The sequence below is a fragment of the Panicum virgatum genome, chromosome 9N, assembly GCF_016808335.1.
Source record: "Panicum virgatum strain AP13 chromosome 9N, P.virgatum_v5, whole genome shotgun sequence".
Classification (NCBI taxonomy): domain Eukaryota; kingdom Viridiplantae; phylum Streptophyta; class Magnoliopsida; order Poales; family Poaceae; genus Panicum; species Panicum virgatum.
Window position 1 is genome coordinate 76,031,484 of NC_053153.1, and position 19,965 is coordinate 76,051,448.

Genomic DNA, 19,965 nt, shown 5'->3' on the forward strand with positions numbered 1-19,965 from the left:
CGAAAGTCGGCACAGTTGGGGCCCGTTTGGGCATGGGCCGCTTCGCCAACGCGCAGCCCATCGGTGTGCGTGTTCTGGCCGAGAAGCAAACTGCTTCTGTGTTCTCTCCGTCGCCGCCGCCGGGCAACACCCGCCGGCCGCGGCCACCACACCGCCATGGTTTGGAGACGAATGAATATTCCCGACGCATCGCCGCAGCGGCCGGTGGTTGCGGATAACGCTCGTGATGATCATTACCAAAAGACAGCAGAAATATGTGGGTGGTGCTGTGATCCGGACTTGAACGCCATGATCAGTTCGTCACAATTTTACATAAGATTCTAAAGAATTTCACAACATTTTACGCACAAGGCGCGCGCACGATCTTACTCCCCGTTCGCTTCCGCGTGCCGCCGCGCAACCGCGCGCGCCGCCAGTCTCGACGATCGCCCAGGCGCCCCGACCCCAACCGCAAGACGACCAGGGGGGCGTGCGCGCGTCATCGTCAGTTGACGAAGCTGCTCCTGCAATTCTGCGACGAGATGTGCACGTCCTTGCTCAGCCCGGCGGCGCCGATCTCGCAGCGCACCGCCAGCCTCCGCTGCCCGAACCCGAGCGCGCCGACGTGCACCTGCACGGTGACCTCCACATCCAGCTGGAGCGCGAGGTGCTCCCTGGACCCGGCGAGCGCCTTGTCCACGGCCCTGGGCGTGTGGCCGTCGTGCGGCACCCCGCGCAGCAGCATGCTGAAGTCCGTGGCGTCCTCGCCGCCGTCGGCCGGCTGCCCCACGCCGCCCCTGGCCAGCGTCCTCCCCTTGTGCAGCAGCACCGCCGAGCCGCTCCGGTACCACAGTGCGGTCATCTTGTTCGGGTTCACCGCCGTGAGGAAGAAGTCGTAGTCCGCGCGCGGCGGCCGCGACTCGTTGCGCACGGTGAGCCTGTCGACGGAGAAGCTCGGGACGCCCGGCCGCAGCACGACGAGGGCGATGGCGACGGCGGCGCCCAGCAGCAGCGCGGCCGCGAGCAGCGCCCCGAGCGTGCGCGCCACGCACGGGGAGCACGCGGGGCCCTCCTGCTTCTTCGCCCCGCCGCCGCCGCCGCGCGCGTTCCGGTAGCGTTCGGCGAGGTACGCGTTCTCGGGGGGCGGGACGCGGTATATCTGGTCCTTCTGGACGTGCACGACGTACGTGTCGTGCGCGGGCGCGGGCGCCGCCGCCGCGGCGGCGACGGGCTCGAGCGGCGAGCCGAACGCGGTGGAGACCGCGGAGGAGTCCGGCTCGGGCGACGCCAGCGGGAGGGCCCTCTCCGCCATGTAGGGGGGAGGGACGGGAGGCGGCGAGGGGCTGGCGCGGGCGCGGGGCGGGGCGAGGGACCTGACGGAGGGCGTCGCATCAGGGGGTGCGGTGCCCGCGCGGGCGATATGGAGGGAAAACAGGGGGAGCGGCCGGGCGCGCCAACGGGGGGACACGCTTTTTAACGACTCGCCTATTGTTGGCTGTTGGGTGGGTGGGCAGCCCCACGACCCGGTCAAAACGCCCCCCCTTCCTTCAATCCAAGCGCGGTTGGTTGCGCCAGCCGCCGGTCGGCTGCAACGGCGTCGCGCCGCCGCCGAACAAGGCTGCTGCTTAGTGCGTGTTTAGTTCGCTAAATTTTTTTATTTCGGCTACCGTAGTATTTTTGTTTTTATTTGGTAATTAGTGTCTAATTATGAATTAATTAGGCTCAAAAAATTTATCTCATCATTTAATAAAGCTAAACTATGTAATTGATTATTTTTAAAATTACATTTAATACTCCGTGCATGTGTCCAAAAATTTAATGTGACGGAGAATTTTGAAAATTTTGGAAACTAAACATGGCCATGCTACATGGCTTCGTATCCTTCGGGCTCGCGCATCATCATGGATTCTGGGCGGACAGCCGCTGTGTTGCTTCTACTGCCTTTGGGTTACTAAGTTTCACGAGGTTTACGTGCTATGGATCGTGTTGATTCTGCGCCATGATTGATAAAATATGGTAATGCACAAAAAAAAATTGGATCATTTCTTCCGTAGAAAAAGATTAAGATCATTCTTGATTTGGAATCGGTTGATTCTCATGCAAACAAAAGAAAATGTGCCAGATCCTTAAAAAGCAGATCCTTGATCCACACAACTATTCTCTGAAAACCTAGCACCTCCAAGGAAACCCACGGTTATTTGTTTCGAGGAAACTATCTACTATTAAAGCATAAGTTTTTTCTCAGCTTGTACCCAATCTGTAAAAGGATGAAGGAAATCATTTCAAACAAACTCCATATGTTAGACAACTAGGCAATTTTCAGTATATTTTAATTCCAAATATTACTAGCAATTCCATGGCATAAAGGAGTGATAATGTGTGAACAAAATATGTGCTTGTGTTCATATTATTCTCACTAATAAACATGAACAAAATATTAAACCAGAATAGGTTTAGAGTGTACCCCAAGGCGGGACCAGTGCCGGAGGCACCGGGTGCGCCGTTACCAGCTGGAATAGATATTCTATTCGACTGGCCTTGCCTGATGTAGCCAAACGACGTCGATGCAGGAAGATGTTCACAGTGCAGTTCCACGAACGATCACTAGGAAGTAGACGAAGTAGTCATTCACGCCGAGATGTAGACTAAATAATCATTCAGAGAGCGAGCAGTCGCGTCAAGACGCTCCCCAAAAACCTGATTGCCCGCTAGCGAGCAGAGGTTTCGGAGGCCTGCTCTCGCTAGAGCTGTGCGCGCAGCGCTAGCGATGAGAATGGCAGAAAGCAGCAGAGGGAGAAGTGAGAGGTCTCCTAAGCAGGAGTACCTGAAGCAAGTGCTTGTGATGTGTGGATGAAGTACATGAAGCAAGTGCTTGTGATGTGTGGATGAGTGGAGGAGAGACTGATTTATATAGGCGTGGAGGTGCATTAGATTCAACGAACTTGGACGCTGTAATTGTCTTTGATGAGTGCAGTTACTAGTGAATCAGTGCCAACGGTCAAGGCCATGATTCTAATGTCATCACTGTCACGTTTTATTGTCTCTGAATGCATTCAACAACAAAAACATTCTCATCTCAACACGTCGCACCGCTCGTCACGGTCGGCCGCGCCACCCGTCCGGCCACGGCCTCGGCCCGGCGAGCGAGCGTGCGCGCGCATGTGGTTCACCGACCTCCTCTTACCGGCTTCACAAGTGGTGTACACAGGGTCCACCCTTTAAGTCGGTTGAGATCCTCCTCAAACCCGATACGGTATTAAGCAATTGATTCCCTGGCAATTAATAGTATACTTTGAATTCTTTTAATGCATTGAATAGAATAAATGGGCCAAGCCCATAATTCCAACACCATATTGCCTCAAGTTTTAATATTACAAACTCTGCACGTATTGTCCAGTTAGGATAGCAATTGGTTAAATTTTGACGTGCTTTTATGCAAGCATCGTTTTACATTTTGAGATCCTCGTGAAAAATTGTTGGTCAAAGATCTCACTCACGTACATGGTTTTAATTTTTTCCGGGGGGAGTCTAAAAAATCAGTTCATGTCTAATGGAGCACTTATAGTTTATATTTTTGAATATTGTTTTCTGTTGAAGTCGTAGCAGAAGAAACTACCCAAGGAGTTGTCCAGTTAGGAATTCCCTGCAAAGATATTATGGTGTCACATGCTAGTAAAGGCTCACCGGAGTGAGCATATAAAAAGACCGATGTAGTACCTCTCAAGGCAAATTAAGATAGACCCAAAACTGAAGCAAGAAATACGGGCCCTTAATCTCCATTCTTGGCCTGTGAGGAGAGGATCCGCAGAGCGCAAACGGCTAATTCCATCATGCACATAATAAGGTCAATAAACATGCTGTACTCTTTCCATGGTTTTTTTTTTTGAAAACCTACCATGGTTAATTTTAAGATCAATAAAGTCTTCAATTGTTTTGGGTGGGACGACTAAATTGTCCATGAATTTAACACTCATATCCAACATTTTCTTTCTTTCTATTTTTTGCTCACGAGAATATCATGGCATTTCTTTCCCTACAACCGGATTAACAGCAAACAAACAGATCAGGAATTCAGGATTAACAGCATCAGATTTACCTTTAACAACCGGATGCATGCGTGTGCCTACTGTGGTGGTGCGGTGTACTACTAGCCTTCACCAATGGCGCAGCGCAGCTGCGCAGGGCAGGAGGATTGCGGGAGAAGGGATGAGCTGAGCAAAGCCGCCAAAGCCCAACGCAAGCACTGCAGGCTATAAAACCCCCGAACCCCATCGGCCGTCCTCCGCCTCTCCCCTTTTGCATGCCTCACCGGCCCTCTCCACCTCCTCCGCCCCCTCCGCCTCCCTCCAATGCGAGACCACTGCTAACCCCTGCTCCCCCCAATCCTGATCCCCCCAACCGATCCCCCGGATTCGCCGTCCCCTCTCCCCCTCCCGGCTCCGCAATTCCGTCCCCACTCCCGCAATCTGATCGGATCTTTCGTCTCGCCGGGGTGGTTTTGATTTCCCGTCGTCGTTTTTCTCGGGCTGCGTGTGCGTGCTCCCGAGTGTTGTTGATCCGTATGGAGACGAGGGGCGCCAAGGTGGTGGCGGCGGCGGCGGAGAGGACGGAGGAGAAAGAGATGGACTTGCTCCTCAGCGAGATCCCCCACGTCACGTCGCCGCAGGGGCAGCTCGCCGTCGGCGTCATCGGCCACGGCAGCGGCGTGCATGGCGCCGCGGGCGGCCACGGCTACGCCGCGCCGCGCTACGGTGAGGACGGCTACTTCGCCATGGTCCTGAACCGTCGCGATGACGGCGCTCCACTCCAGGGCGGCGGCGGCGCTGCAGGTGGCGTGGCCTTCGCCGCGCGGCTCCCCGTGGCCTCCGCGCCGTCGCCGGCGTCGGGACCGTTCGTCGGTAGCGCGGTGCCGCCGCCGCAGCCGCTGGCGCGGGCGGTGGTCGACCCGGACCAGCAGTGGCTCGCGCACCAGCTCCGTGGCCTGCGCATCGGGGACGCGCCCGCCGCGGGCGCGCAGGCCGCGCTCCAGCGCCAGGGCCCGCCGCCAGTCAAGAGCCCGGCCCCGACTGATGTCTCCGCGGCACACGGCGCCTACCATGGGTACAACTTCGCGGCGCCAGGTTCTTCCGTCCACCATGAACACGTGTTCCTTGATCAGGCCAAAGCCGTCGGGTACGTCGCAGCACGGCCGCAGCGCTTCCTGTCGGACGTCGGCTTGGATGGCTACGGCGGCTTCCCCAGAGGCCTGGACACCAGCATTGGCGGCTTCATGTACAGCATGAACAGGGTAGGGCATGGCACTGGCATTGGTTGGGGCCAAGGTCTGGTGCACCCTGATCTCGCCGAGTCCTACTTGCTTTCCAGGCACACTGGTGCAGAATTTTTCAGTCCCAGTCCGATTGCTCTTGACGTCCGTGGTGGACCAAAGCTACAATATGCATACGGTGTTCCCGCGGCAGACAACAGGTTTGCAAGAAATGTAAATCAGTTTGAGGCATTCCATTGTGACAACAGTCTGATGTTTGATGGGAAGAAGAGCATGAACTTCTTGGAACGTGGGAGGGAGAGGAGATTCCAGCAGTTTGTCAATAACAGGACACCAGAGCTTGGGAATTCTAGGACTATGAGGTATGAGAACATGGTTCGAGGGAAGGATTACATCTATTTTATGGCCAAGGACCAGTTTGGGTGCCGGTATTTGCAACAGAAGTTTGAGGAAGGGAAGCATCATGTGGATGTGATCTTTGAAGGAATCATCAACCACATTGCAGACCTTATGATCGACTCTTTTGCCAACTATCTTGTACAAAAGATGCTGGACGTGTGTGATGAAGAACAAAGGCTGAGGATCATCGCTGTGCTGACACAAGATCCTGTGAGGCTGGTTGCTATCTGTCTAAATATGCATGGGTAATGATACTTTCTTCTGAAAAATAATCAAACATCTGCATTATTATCTCTATCTAACACTAGATGCATTTGTACTTGTTAATCAATTATGGCAATTGCTGATTTTAGAATGTTGTTGTTTGAGTCAGTACAATGAAGACACAGGCATCAAAAAGTGTGCTGTGGTGCTAACATTACAGTGTGTACCCTTTTTGTTTTAGTGAGGGGATGCAATGGTGCTGATGATTTGCTTGTCTTGATTTGTTTCAGGACAAGGGCAGTACAGAAATTGATAGAGACTGTTACGACCAGAGAGCAGATTGTACTTATTACTTCAGCCCTACAGCCAGCCTTCATGGAGCTTGTCAATGACCCTAATGGTAATCATGTAATACAGAAGTGCCTGACAAACTTTGGGGCAGACGAGAACAAGGTAACCCAACAGTTCCTATTTTGCAAACTTGTTTCTTCTGTTTGTAATTATAAGTAGCTGTTGCATTCTTTGTTAAGTCATTGCCCTTGAGTAACTGGCAGTCTGGCACATAAGTTAGAGAAATGGTTCAGAACTCATGGAATTTACTGGCTGTGGATACCCATACAGTTTGCATGATTAGTGCAAGCAAGCGCAGGCATCTCATAATTTCATTTAGCAATGTGGGCTCATATGCATCTGTAATCAGACATTTTCTTGCATGAGGTAGTTATCTTCAAATTTCTTTAAAAATATTTTTGCTTACAAACTAACAAACATGAAGCCACTCATCATTATGTAAACATGGTATTCTTGAATCTTTGCCTCTGTATACATTACTCTATCAAAGTTTAATTTTGATCTATTCATGAAATTGTGAGGTCTGGATCCACCTGTATTCAAAGTTAGAGGGACGAATCAAGTCATTACAAAGTTTGGGACCTGAAATGACATAACACACCAAATTCAACTAAGTTCAGTAACTAACAACCAAACTGTTGCTATGCTTTACTAAATTTTCAGTATTTAAGTGTCATATTTTCTTCATACATATCATTTGTCAGTGATGGTGATGTCTTGCGATCTACCTTAAGAGTTTACCTCACTCTTTCTGTTCTTGACTTTGACTGTGAGATTTTTTGCTTTTTTCTTCAATCCTGTCTTTGGCATAACTATACACATGACTTGTGCATGGCAAGATATGTTCTGTTTGTACACATGGTTTTTTATGCACTAGTCATACAGAAAGTAATTGGGGGCAGATATGATCATGTTGCTAATTTTCAGTACCTCAGATTTTTCAAGTGAAAATAAAGAGTCCTTACTGTATGTATGCTCAAATTTTCATATTAACTCTTCATAAATTCTATTGCTAGGGATCAATGTTATGTCATGAAATTCTTAAAATAGCAAATATTTGCTAAGTATAGATTAATCTTACTTTACTAGAGCATGTACAACATATTTACATTTACTTTTTAAACAGTTCATATATGAGGCCGCTGCAGCTAACTGTTTTGATATGGCGATACATCGCCATGGATGCTGTGTTCTACAACGTTGCATATCTAGTGCACGTGGTGCCTACCAGGCCAAGCTAATTGTGGAAATATGTGCTCGTGGCTTTGAGCTTGCTCAAGATCCATTTGGGTAAGCCCTTGGTTGCTTATAATGAATAATGATGCAAGAAACACCATTGTGTTTTTCTTGTTTTTCCCATGCAGTACTGATCTGTCAGGTAGATTGTAGTACAGTAGAGTGTCCTTGTAACTGGTTAGTTCTCTGCTTTCATATTTTTCAATATCTCTTATATATCTTGTTTTTGCACAAAGCTAGTCTATATTGAAGCTAACTTCACACCAGTAACTTAATTTAGTGTAGAAAATGTATGTTTTCCTTTGTTGATTATAAACATGTATATATGTATCTTAGTTCAAATTCTATGTACGTTTCAGAAGCTCTCTTAGTGATCCTGTGTAGATACTTTGGGAAGATAACATATTATATTAACAGGGACAGTGGTTAGTGAAGTTAAAAATGTGTGCATAGTATATGAACTTTGTGCTAAGCTGCTACCTAGATGAACTAAATGGTTTCTACTTTTATAATTTTCTAAAAGTGAAGGTAACCCAACCTGTGCTGAACAGGACTATACTTCTCATGGTCAGTAGTAAATGGATTTCAATAACTCTTGTTTGAATAGACAGGTCGTCCATTTCCCTTAGATTGGTAAATTCATTCATCGGTCCAAGGGTGTTTATTATATTTTATCTATTATATTATAGGATTTTATTTCTCTATACTGCTGGCAGTGCTGTATCTTCATCCCGTCATCCCAGGAAACTAAGATTGCTTTCACATTTCCCCTTATTCCAGGAACTATGTGGTACAATATGTTCTGAATCTGAAAATTCCTTCTGCAAATGCTCACTTGGCATCTCAGTTTGAAGGGGGGTATGTTTATCTCTCAAAGCAGAAGGTGAGCAGCAACGTGGTGGAGAAATGCCTGAAGATTTTCCCAGATGATGCCAAAGCTGTCATAGTGCGTGAATTGCTCAATGGGTCTCATTTTGAGCAACTGCTGCAAGACCCTTACGCCAACTACGTCATCTACACTGCCCTTCTCAACACCAGGGTGAGTATGGCATAGCACATCAGTACATCATCTACACTGCATTCCCTCCTTCACATTTTTTCCCTCCATGACAGGGCCATCTTCACAATGCTCTTGTCGAAGCTATCCGCCCTCATGAGGACGCCATCCGGACTAGCCCCTGTTGCAAAAGGATCTCCAGGGCCCTCTCCAGGAGGTGAGAGAGGTGTACAACTTGTATACCTGTGGTACCAAGAAGGCTGCCTGTATTTCATTGTTGTCAATTTATGTTCACTAGCTGTTCACCATAATTTACCTGTCCACGCCGCCCAACATGAGCCTCGTCAGGGTCCTGAAAAGGCGGATTTTGGTTGCAAGAACATCGGTTTAAGTTATCATCAGGTTGTAAAAATTTTCCCCAGGTGGTACCCGCCCGTCTGTCTTCCGTGGTGTAGTTTTTTTTGCAGCACGCCTGTCCTGATGGTGGTGCTGTAGTGTAGAGTTGTAAAAGGAACCCGTGTGCTTTCTGCTTTGTATCTGCTGTATTTGTTTCCACGTTGGATTGTGTGAATTGTTACTGTTGAACAAGTCGTTATACTTGCTTTTTTATACATAAACGGTGTGTTTTGAGGAACGATATATTGTGGAAATTGGTGTAATTCTTACGTGAGCTTTGGTTTAGGGGAAAAAAAGTATTGAAGTGATGCTCCACCGATCTGCTAGTTCTGAGAGAAGTTGCCAATTTTCTCGGTGAAGTGATGCACTTCACTATGGTTCTCTAGGAAATACCTTGATCTTTAGCAACTAGCTTGCTGCTGTAAATAATGGCCTCCGTCGATGCTGGGAATGGAATGAGGATTTGACCTGCAGCAGAGTGCTGGACTAGAGCCTGAGGAGACGGGTAAGGAGCCCACGTACACAGAAACTGGCTTTCTATTCCGGTTACAAGTGGATGGAACCGCCTGTGAATAGGGGTGGTAATGGGCCATGGCCCTAGTGGCCTCTTCATAGTCAAACGAGATTTTTAAATTATTTAGTTTAAAATTGTATAAGATTAGAGCCCGGCCTTTAGATTTTCTAATTCAAAATTTTGGGCCCTTTACCACCCCGACCTGTGAATAAGGGGCAAACTACCAGTAGCAATGCTGCAGGCGTTCAGGAAGGGGCGGAAGACGCAGTGGGGATGGAACCCAGAATCTCTGGTTCCGTAGACCAGCGCCTTATCCATTGGGCCATGGAGTCCTTAATGTTTTCGGTGGCTAATTATGTTTTTTTTTGGAATTTCTGCACGAGCTCGTCAGTTTCACCACAGTGCTTAATGTTGTTTACTGCTGCATTGATGGATATGCTAATAAGATTGATTTATGACTATAACTGCTCCTCAGGGAGTGGCTCTGGTATAGCTGAATTCGACGGCGAGTATTTTGATTTAGTAGTTGGTAAAAGAGAGATGATGTTAGCTTTCACAGATTTGATCATATTCCTGGGTTCCAAAAAAAGTTATGTATGGCAACTTCACAAAAATATTTGTACACAGAAATTGGCCTCTTCCCCATGAATATTACTCTTCATCTCTACGGAAGTATTAACTCAAATGTTGTATCCCTACTACTGCAGCTTCTCTGAACACAAAACTCTGCAAGTCTCAACAAGAGCAACCACCTGACTTTTGCTCCGCCTGCGAAGCTGAGCCTGAAGCTGACGACCCAGTGGAAGGCCTGAGGTTTATGTCCACCATGTCTTCCTGCTTTGCTGACGAGAGAGCGTCCATTCCAGGAAGGGATCCAGCGATCTTGCGGAACAGAGGCTGCAGGATCCAAGTGTTTCGTGAGCAGCCAACGATAAGCAATGCAGGACTTCTGCTTGTGAAAGTTAAGGAAAAAAAAGTACTTGTATTCAGGAGTGGGAACCTTGATGTTGAACCCAGCTTTTGCACTGGTTTCTATGAACATGGCGCCATGCTCCTGTGCTTTGGCTTCTCCTTCGTCAGTGGACACTTTCCTGGTACATCCAGTGAATATAATTGAGAAGGCTAGTTGTGGTCTCAATACAAAAATTAAAGCACAAAATGGATATTTGCATTTTGAGTTTATATCGTGGGACGTTGTCTATGGAAATGGAATACGAAACTGATATTATCTTGATGACAGGATTCACAGATACAAACCTCTTGTCGACAAGGTCAGTTTTATTTCCGACAAGGAAGATGAGCACATCGCCGCCTCTTTGTGTATTCACTTCCTCGATCCACTTTGACGTATTCAAAAAGGATTGCGTGTCTGCAAAGAAGGATGACATGATCCCGGCATTGCACAAGTTGAAGTTATGTCTATACAGACGTTTTCACCTGACTCGTTCTTTTCAAAGAAAAATAACCTTTCATGAAACAAATAATTCAAAACTTAGTAGTAGTTTTTCTGAAAGAAAATCTGTTTCTTTAAAAAAAGAAGAAGAAAGAAATCTGAAATCAGCACGTCTAACTGATCTTAAAGAAAATTTCTCGACACACAAGGTGCGAATTCTTCATATCCCATCTAGCGTTGAAAGCAAAACTACATTAGAGTGCACTGGTGGGAAATCTTTCGGAGACGGTCAACTTACCAGTCACATCGTAAACGATGACGGCCACGGAGGAGTCTCTGATGTAGCTCGGGATCAGGCTGCGGAACCTCTCCTGCCCAGCTGTGTCCCTGCACATTTTCACATTTGCAAACTCTGTCAAACCTGCCTGTTGTAATAATCAATTTGTGCAATTGCTTTCCGTTTATATTGGGAGAAAAAGGCGATTTCGACAGATCGATCTTCTCTCTAGCTAGTCGCCAATAAGCACGCACGAACTCCATGGGCAACCAGACGATCTATGGAGCAGCGGGTTCAGTTGAGGGTTAAGAGCGGACAGGAACGTTTGGATATGTACCAGAGCTGGAGGCGGACGGTGCGATCCTCGAGGTACATCGTCTTGGAGAGGAAGTCGATCCCGATCGTCGCCTGCATCGCGCAAGGGTTAGCAAGCAGCGCGGCGGATCATCAGATTTCTCCGACTGGCGGCCTCAATCGAAACACACGAGAGAATGAACTCTCCGTCCGAGAGGGAGATAGAAGCAGAGAACCGAGGATCGGCGCTATTCGGCGGCGCGATGGAGATGAAGGAACGAACCTGGTAGTGGTAGGTGTCGTCGAACTTGTCGTACATGAATCGGGTGATGATGGCCGTCTTGCCCACGGCCTGGTCGCCCAGGAACACCAGCTTGTACTTGGCCAGCGCCGACACCACCGGCGCCATGGGATCCGGAGCACCCCCCCCCCCCCCCCTCTTCTTCTGGTTATGCTGGAGACCAAGATCGAGCTTGGTGTTTGGGGCGGGCCCGTACGCGTGCAGCTGGTGGAAAGGGGGAGGAGAAAAGGGGAGCACGATTGCTTTGAACGGGGAAGAAGGGCGTCGCTTTCGGCGTTTCAAACTAGGCTTTTCGTCGTCGCGGGGTGGGCCGAGGAAGAAGAACGAGGGAAGGGAGGAGCGTTTCTTGCTTGCACCAGCTGCCAACGGGGGTGGAGAAATCGCGTGGGGTCAGCGCTGGTGAGCGTACAGCTAATGGTAGGCCGTGTTTGGTTAGTTTTGAAAAAAAATTTGCGAATTTTTTTTATCTTTGATCACTAGTTTAGATTATTAAATAAAATCTAATTACAAAACCACTTACAGGATTTCTGGTAAATTCACGAGACCAAACTAATGATGCATTCGACCGCACGATTCGAGGATAGTTACTGTAGCATCACTATAGCAAATCATAGATTAATTACTGTCATTAGATTCGTCTCGAAAAGTTACACCCATCCGAAAAAAAATTCACAAATAAATTTTATTTAGTATTCCATACATATATTCGTCTTTTTGTAAAAAAAATATGGTGTAAGCCAAACATGGCCGTAACTGGTAACCCAGATTCCAGTCAAAAAGGCGGCAGGGGGCCAAGGAGCCAAGGAACCATCATCACCATCCTGGTAGAAAAAACGGAAGATTAGGGCCTGTTTGGGACGGCTTCACCGGCTCCGGCTTCGTCTACTGTAGCGCACTATAGCGGCGCTGTACCACGGAGCCGGTGAAGCCACCCTTCCTTAGCTTCACCGGCTTCACTCCTCCCGCAGTTGACTGTAGCGCAGAGGTGGTTCCTTTAGCTCCGTGCTACAGTGCCGCACAGTGCCGCGGCACTGCAGCACGGAGCCGGAGCCGTCCGTCGAGAGCCCTCCAAAGGGGCCCTTAGCGCGAGCCCCCTTCCGGCTCGCGGCTCCGGGCTCCGGGCTCCGGGCTCCGGCAGCAGCTCAAGGCGCGCGCTCGTGCCAGGCGTGACCTGGCACGAGAGCACAAGTGTGCGACGCAACGCCATTAGTAGCCCACTAGCCCATAAGGTAAGGAGGTTAAGGGGAGAGGCCGCCGGGACTCGGGAGAGGCCAAATCCGAAGTCAAACCAAACACGCCGGATTGACTCACTCGCTCTTTAAAAGGATCAGATGATGGGTTGGGCTGCAACCTCGCCTCCCTCCCGCGCGCGAGCTCTGCTGTAGCGGCAGGATCTTATTGGGCTAGAATTTCTTTAAGAGTTGGGCCAGATTGTTCAAAGTAGCACACAACCACGTTGCAGTGTGGATTCATTAATGGGCCAAGAACCCCTCAAAAAAATTAATGGGCCACGATCAAAAGACATAAACTATGGATGCCCTTTTTTTGATCCCACCAAATCGTGCTGTTGCAACGGTGGGTCCGAAAAGCAGGAGCATGCCCTTGCCCTTGCCCTCTCCAAAAGAAGGAAAAATAACAGAGAAGCAGGAGCATGCAGTTTCAGTCATGCGCCTCCGAGCCCTCATTTGGCAGCAACAGTAAATAAACTGTGGTAACAGCATCCTATCCTCGCTCGGCTCTAATTGCACGAAGAGGAATGATGTATTCAATTGGCCTGCTAAAGTAGAAGCCATAGACCAACATGTAATAACTGTTTTAGCCTGACAGTGAATAACCTGTGCTGCGCTAGTGCCGCATATAACGAAGTGGCAACTCTAACCGAACGAATTAGGAGCAACAGCACAACAACAACCAACCCCCACCATGCCCAGGTTACCAGTTACGGAGGCCGTGACGCAGTTCACAGTGCCAGGCAGCAGCAGCGCCCGTATCGGATCCGTATCCCCTGCGCTCCGGCTGGGCGCACAAAAAACTGGCTGCCGGCAGGCAGGCAGCAGGCAGCAGCGTAATGATCTTCGCCGGGGTCGATGATCAGATCGGGTACGGGCGCGGCGGGTAGTAATCGCCGCCTTAAAGGCCGCACCCAACTCCCAGGCGGCGGGGGCGAGCTCTCCTCTCGCCGCGCCACCGCCGGCCGCGCGCCTCCGAGCTAGCTCCCCGTATTAATTGCCCAAAGTACTCCTCTCGGCCGCGTTCAATTCATGTACTATAATTTGTGTACGCCGAGATGACGTGATCTGATCTGGCGAGGTACGGTACGTGGTAGCGCGTACCCTCTCGGCCGCGTTCAATTGCGTATTCAAGTCTCCATTCACTCGCTCACCGGCATCGGCAGGTCGGGCGATTCGATCGGCCACCTTGACCGCGACCGGCGTATTCCGTGCATTGCCTTCCGAGCTCCGACCCGTCATGTCGTGTGATTCACGCAGCGCGCAGCCGCCGTGAACGGCCGGCGGGCGCGCACGAGCTGCAGGCACCGCCGTGGCGGCGGCGACCTCGCTCGCCGCCTGCGCGCGGGGTGGCAGCAAGAGATGCTTAACTTCAACAGGAGGGAGGCAAATTGAAGAGCCAAATACAATTTGCCTTGCATCTACAGCGGTTGAAATAGGGTATTTTTTCTTGGTGTCTTCAACAGTTGGAGAGGCAAACGCATCCGCCCGCGCTCGACCAGCGTGCCGCCCGCGGAGGAAGCCGAGCGTCGCGGGCAGCCATGGACGCTGCCGCAGCCGCTCCTCCAGCTCCACTCCCTCGGCGGCCAGCTGCCGCAGCCGCTCCTCCAGCTCCGCGTTGCGGCAGCGGGCGCGGTCCAGCTCGGCCTCCACCACTCCGTGGAGCTCGCCGGTCCGACGCCACCCCTGGAGCTCGCTGGGCTGCTGCGGCCGCAGGAGGAGGAGCTGCCGCGAGGCGCACGGCCGAGCGGGGGCCGCGGCGCGCCGCTCCCGAGCAGGGGAGCCGGGGATGCCGCGCCTCGCCTGCTCGCCGCCGCCATCGACGCTCGCCCGCACCCCTCCGGCCCGCCGCACGCCGCGCGCGCCGCTCCGCGTGGACGAGCTCGTCAAGCTTGGCGGATCCGGGCCAGCTCCGCCGCGCCGTGCAGTCACCGGCCACCGCCGCCTCGGCCGCTCCGCGTCGCCAGCAGGCAGGGGAGGGGGAAGGAGGGCGGCCGCGTGCGCAGGGGAGGGGGAAGGTCGGCCGCTGCTTGTCTCGCCGTGCGGCGCTCCGGCCGGCGCGCCCGCCGCTCGCCGCAGCATCAGGAGAAGAGGGCCGCCCTCGAGATCAGAGGGGGCCGCGCTCGCTGGAGGTGAAGCAGGGGACCTCCTCGCGGCCGGTCGGGTCGTCGTCGAGGCCGCTGGGTCGGGCCGTCGGAGGAGCGGGCGCCGTCGAGGTCGCTACGGCCGCGGAGGGAGCTCAAGGCTGCCGTCGAAGCCGCGTCTCGCCGCTCGGGCCGCATCGGGGCCACCGTCGGGGGAGTCCAGGGAGACCGAGATTCGCTCCGCCGCGCCACGCAGAGGACGCGTGCCACCAGGGCGAGCTCCGGCCCGCCTCTGCTCCCCAGCCGGCGGGACCTCCACACGGCTGGCCTCTGCTCCCCGGCCCTCCTCTCCGTCCCCTTCTCCCGCGGCAGACCAGGCCCACGCTGGTGGCCATGGATTGGGCTCGAGCTCCGGCGACAGCGCTCTTCCGCCGTGCTTGCCTCCCACCGGCGTTCCTTCACCGTGCCGCGCTCGCCATGCGCCGCCGCCCCCGCGCACCCTCCGCGTCGTCGCCGTCGCCGTCGCCGTCGCTCGCGAAATGCATTCGAGGAGAGAGGGGATGTATTTTTACATCTCCTCTGTAAGGATCGATGGACCAAGAGTGGGGGTGAATTGGGCTTTTTTCAAATTTCTAAAACAAAATAAATCAACCTTAACATATGCAATACTAGTAAGGCTCAATTCATCAACCGGCTAACTCACAAACTACACAAGCTATAAAGGATGCAACAAGATATAAAACTAAGCAAGGTAGAGCTAAGTTATGATCTCTAGGGTCAAGCACATGAATAATTGCATGAAAGTAAGTACTTGAATGTAAAGAGTGGGCAAGAGACGACCAGATTTTTTCCCGTGGTGTCGATGTGTTAGCACACACCCCTAATCCACGTTGTGACACTCACTAAGAGTCTTTTCACATCTCAAGTCACCGAGACGAGAGTGCTCACTAAGAGTCTCCGTTCACCATCTCGGTGTGGTGGAACTCAAGTCATGTACAAACTTCTTCGGGCTCCCACAATCAACTTGGCAAACTCCGGAAGAAACACCTCAATCACCAAGATCGCCTAGGTGCTGCCAATCGCCAAGAGTAACAAGGTAGGGCCTTCACTTGAGCAAGAACCGATCACCAAGAATGGATGCACACAAGCTTATCTCTACTCAATTCCTTAGTCTTGCTTCTTGGATGATTGAATGATCAAATGAGTGGAATATGAAGCTCAAGGTGGCTCTCAACAATTGTATGAGTGTATGAATGTTGCCTGGTGTCAAGAGACTTCAAAATGACCCATTGTAGGGGTATATATAGGCAGCTCACGCGGATAGAGCCGTTGGAGAAAAGCTGCCAGAAAAGTACGCAATGTCGGTTAATCCGACGGCCCTCTAAAAGTCATCGTCGGTTTAACCGATGAAGTAAACTGCCCATTTGGAAAACTAGCCGTTACAACTCGGGCAATTTAACCAACGTATCATCGGTTTAACCGGTGAGTGTAGTTGTCCACTGATCAACTGAAAAACCAACTCTCTGGACAACTGCACCGACGCTAACTTAAATCCATCGTCGGTATAACCGGTGAGTATAACCTTAGAAATCCCTAGAAAAACCAACGTTCTGGACAACTGCACTGACGTTAATTTCAAATATCGTCGGTTTAACCGGTGAGTATAAGTTTGAAAAACCCTGGAAAACCAACGTTCTGGACAACTGCACAGACGTTAATTTCAAATATCGTCGGTTGATCCGGTGTATGTACTTGTCCAGACTCTAATAACTACGTTTAACCGACGTATAGAAAATTGGAGTCGTCGGTTAAACCATTGTATAGACTTTTTCTGATTTTGCCTTTTCTGATTTGAGTCTTGAATGAAATCCAAATATTATTGAGATATAAGTTGAAAACCACTTATTTAAACTTCTAAGAACATGAGTGACCATAGTGTGCATCCATTTTTGATTGACCATGTCCATGCTCAAGTTACTTGGCCTTAACCCCTCTTAATAGTGCGACCTCTACAAAACTATAAAACCTATACTAACCTAAGTGTCATTCTCAACCTTGCGACACTTAGGACTAGAAAGATCCTTAGTCTTATTATATGCTTGAGTTGAATACCGAGATCGCCTTTTTGAATAATAAAATTGAGGGACCTCTTTAACATATGATCCAATGAGCGATAATATTTCATTAAGCTGCACAAACTCATTAGTCACAATAATAGTTGTTATTGATCACCGAAACAAACCTTAAGGGCCTAGATGCTTACATCCTCTCTCATCGAAAGGAAGTTTGCCTCGCCCGCTGCCTCTGCTGTTGGAGCTCTGCTCGTCGAGGCACAGTGGCATTGCCTTGCGCTGTTGGACTCAGTCTTAAGCTAGCCGGATCATCACTGGCATGCACAGTGACCAACATTTATGTGGCGTCGCCCTGCCGCGTCGTTCCGGCTTCTGGCCATGGCACACCAGGGCCTTGTTTAGTTGCTTCCGTAGAGTTTTTAAAATGAAATCTTTACACATTAGAAGTATTAAACATAGACTAATCATAAAACTAACTACAGAACTCGTCTGTAAATCACGAGACGAATCTAATGAGTCTAATCAATTCATCATTAGAGCTTGTGTACTGTAGCAATTTAGTGTCTAATCATATCCTAGTTAAGCTTATTAGATTCGTCTCGCAATTTACAAGCAAACTATGTTATTTATTTTTTATTTTATCTAAATTTAATACTCTATGCATGTTAAATTCTCTTTCGATGTAATATATTTGGAATTTTGAATTGTGCATCTAAACAAGCGCCAGAGCGCTGTTCGCCTGAATCATCAGCGATTTCTGATGATTTCAGCTGCTATCCACATTCAAAGACGTCGTTTTTTTTGTAACCACCTCAATATGGCGCAAATGCACTTGCGCTCATCGACCAATCATGCACAGCACCCTGTTTAGATTTAGAGGGAGTGAGTAACACTAGGCATGGCCAAAGGGCCGATAGCAGCTCTGCTATATAGCAGGTACATGTCGGAGAGAGAATGGGGTAGAGAGAGAAACTGCCGCTACGCTTGGTGACACTCTACAGCGCGCGCCTCAAAGTTGGTCCCACAAACGATAGGTGAAGCGGAGACTGAGGCCCTGTTTAGTTGGTTTTATATGTAAACTAATTTTTTTGCGTGGGAATCTTGCCAATTTGAAGTATTAAATGAAATCTATTTACAAAACTTTTTGCACAGATGGATTGTAAATCGAGAGACGAATCTAATTATGCTAATTAATTTATGATTAATCAATAATTAGTGGATGATTACTGTAGCATCACTTTGCAAACCATAGATTAAGTAGGCTCATTAGATTCGTCTCGCGATTTACAGCCCAACCATGTAAAAAGTTTTGTAAATAAACTTCATTTAGTACTTCAAATTAGTAAAATTCTTTTATACTTTTTTGCGTTTACAGTTTTTTTGTGTTTACGGGGTGGGAACTAAACAGAGCCTCAAGGAAGAGACAGAGTATTAAATAACTATTGTCATGCGGGCTCCACATAAATTAGAAAATTTATTCAATATGCCAACCATTGAGCAGGTACTCTACAAGTGCTTACTATATCCTATGTGGGTGTTAATATAGAGAGCACACCATCGATATTGTGGCCGGTGCCCTAACAGTATAAAAGCAAGTTTAATAGTTTCGGCTGCTCCTCGCCTGTGGCAGGGTCCACTGCTAGTCAATGCATAGTTTGCTGTTCGCGGAGCACATCTTCGCTACGGCCAGCGCATCCCGAGACACCTATTCTTTTCTCTCTTTTTATTTTTCTCTCCTCCACGTAGATATAATTCAGTTACTTAGGCCCCATTTAGTTTCTAATTTTTTTTTCTATTGTACCCATCACATCGAATTTTTAAACACATGCATGAAGCACTAAATGTAGTTAAAAAAATAACTTATTACACAGTCTGACTGATTCCCACGAGATGAATCTAACGATGTTAATTAATCTATGATTGGATATTAATTATCAAGTAACAACGAAAGAGACTACAATATACAAATCCAAACTTTTTCACATACTTTGCTCTAACCTAAGCAACACTTTTACTCAAATGCATAAAATAAGACTCCTTTGATTCACCCAGGTTGAATGACAGGCGAGCAGTGAAAACAGGGGGCTGGAGCAGACAGAGAAGCCAAGCACACGTGCATATCTGTTGTTCCACCACAGGGAAGAGCTCGCGACCGATCGGACGGCGGGGAGCGTTTCTGGCGGCCGGCGACCTCGCCACACTTAAGCGGCGACGGGAAGGGCGGGCGGGCGCATTGAAGCAGGAATTGAAGGCGAGTTAATGGGAACCGGTGGACTTCATTCGAGCACCACGACCTATATATGACCGTCTTCCTCCGGCCTTTAATGCTGCCAAGACGAGTCGCCGTCCAAATTTCTTTGCCCCTTCTTCTATTTCCGGGATCCGACGCTCGAAAAGAAAATGTTTCAAGGCAAGGGCTTTTTTTTTTAAAAAAAAAACTTATTTTCCTATTTGATACAGTTCCGTATGGGGGCTGTGGCCCGTCCAGCTCTTAAATTTGCTTCAATCTAATCTACCGGAGGTCCAGAAGCGAGGCGCGCTCCTGTTCTAGCATTCCGGGGATCTTCAAATGCGGAACGACCGATATCATTGCAGCAGCAGCATTCACTCCTCTTGCGCTGGAACAGTTGAGCCCGAATCCACCGCGTTCAGAGGGATGAAAATGACCGGTGTAAGCTAGAAACAAACTGCATGAATGCATGATCGCCTATCTTTGCGATGAGAAATCTTAGCCAGGAATGCACCCCAGCACATGCATGGTGATCCAAGAACCATTAAGATTCACTGTGTGATGAAGTCCCAAGAGTCGAACATTCATAATTCTGACTTCCAAACCAATCTGAATCGCTCTTCACCACATGGCTTACAAATTGCTAGCATGACACGGAACGTGCTAGTAGTCTCAGTTATCCAGCCGAATTGTGTTTGCCAAGACGATGGACACCGATGTGGATGACACAAGAGCAAACGCAC

At 49.4% G+C, this 19,965-nt stretch overlaps 3 protein-coding genes across 5 annotated transcripts; 1 reads left to right on the forward strand and 2 right to left on the reverse strand.

Annotated features, from left to right (window-relative positions):
* Positions 1-282: 282 nt before the first annotated feature.
* Positions 283-1,344, reverse strand: LOC120693517 (NDR1/HIN1-like protein 13). Its single transcript, XM_039976973.1, has one exon. The coding sequence runs from the start codon at positions 1,289-1,291 to the stop codon at positions 485-487; it is 807 nt and encodes a 268-aa protein (XP_039832907.1). The 5' UTR covers positions 1,292-1,344; the 3' UTR covers positions 283-484.
* A 3,196-nt stretch (positions 1,345-4,540) lies between these two features.
* On the forward strand, positions 4,541-8,779 carry LOC120689363 (putative pumilio homolog 7, chloroplastic). The gene is made up of 5 exons (XM_039971651.1): positions 4,541-5,889; positions 6,139-6,301; positions 7,326-7,489; positions 8,216-8,474; positions 8,549-8,779. The coding sequence occupies exons 1-5, from the start codon at positions 4,541-4,543 to the stop codon at positions 8,651-8,653; spliced, it is 2,040 nt and encodes a 679-aa protein (XP_039827585.1). The 3' UTR covers positions 8,654-8,779.
* Positions 8,780-9,886: 1,107 nt separating this feature from the next.
* On the reverse strand, positions 9,887-11,982 carry LOC120693133 (ras-related protein RABH1b-like). 3 transcript variants are annotated; one of them, XM_039976539.1, is made up of 6 exons: positions 11,599-11,982; positions 11,350-11,423; positions 11,055-11,122; positions 10,600-10,642; positions 10,343-10,433; positions 9,887-10,239 (listed from the first exon to the last, which is right to left on the reverse strand). In XM_039976539.1, exons 1-6 carry the CDS (start codon positions 11,713-11,715, stop codon positions 10,078-10,080), a joined length of 555 nt encoding a protein of 184 aa, XP_039832473.1. In that variant the 5' UTR covers positions 11,716-11,982; the 3' UTR covers positions 9,887-10,077. The 3 variants fall into 3 exon arrangements, with proteins under 3 accessions (XP_039832473.1, XP_039832472.1, XP_039832471.1); XM_039976538.1 differs by having other exon boundaries at positions 10,323-10,433; positions 10,600-10,711; positions 11,034-11,122; XM_039976537.1 differs by having other exon boundaries at positions 10,600-10,711; positions 11,034-11,122; positions 11,599-11,977.
* Between the last annotated feature and the right edge of the window lie 7,983 nt (positions 11,983-19,965).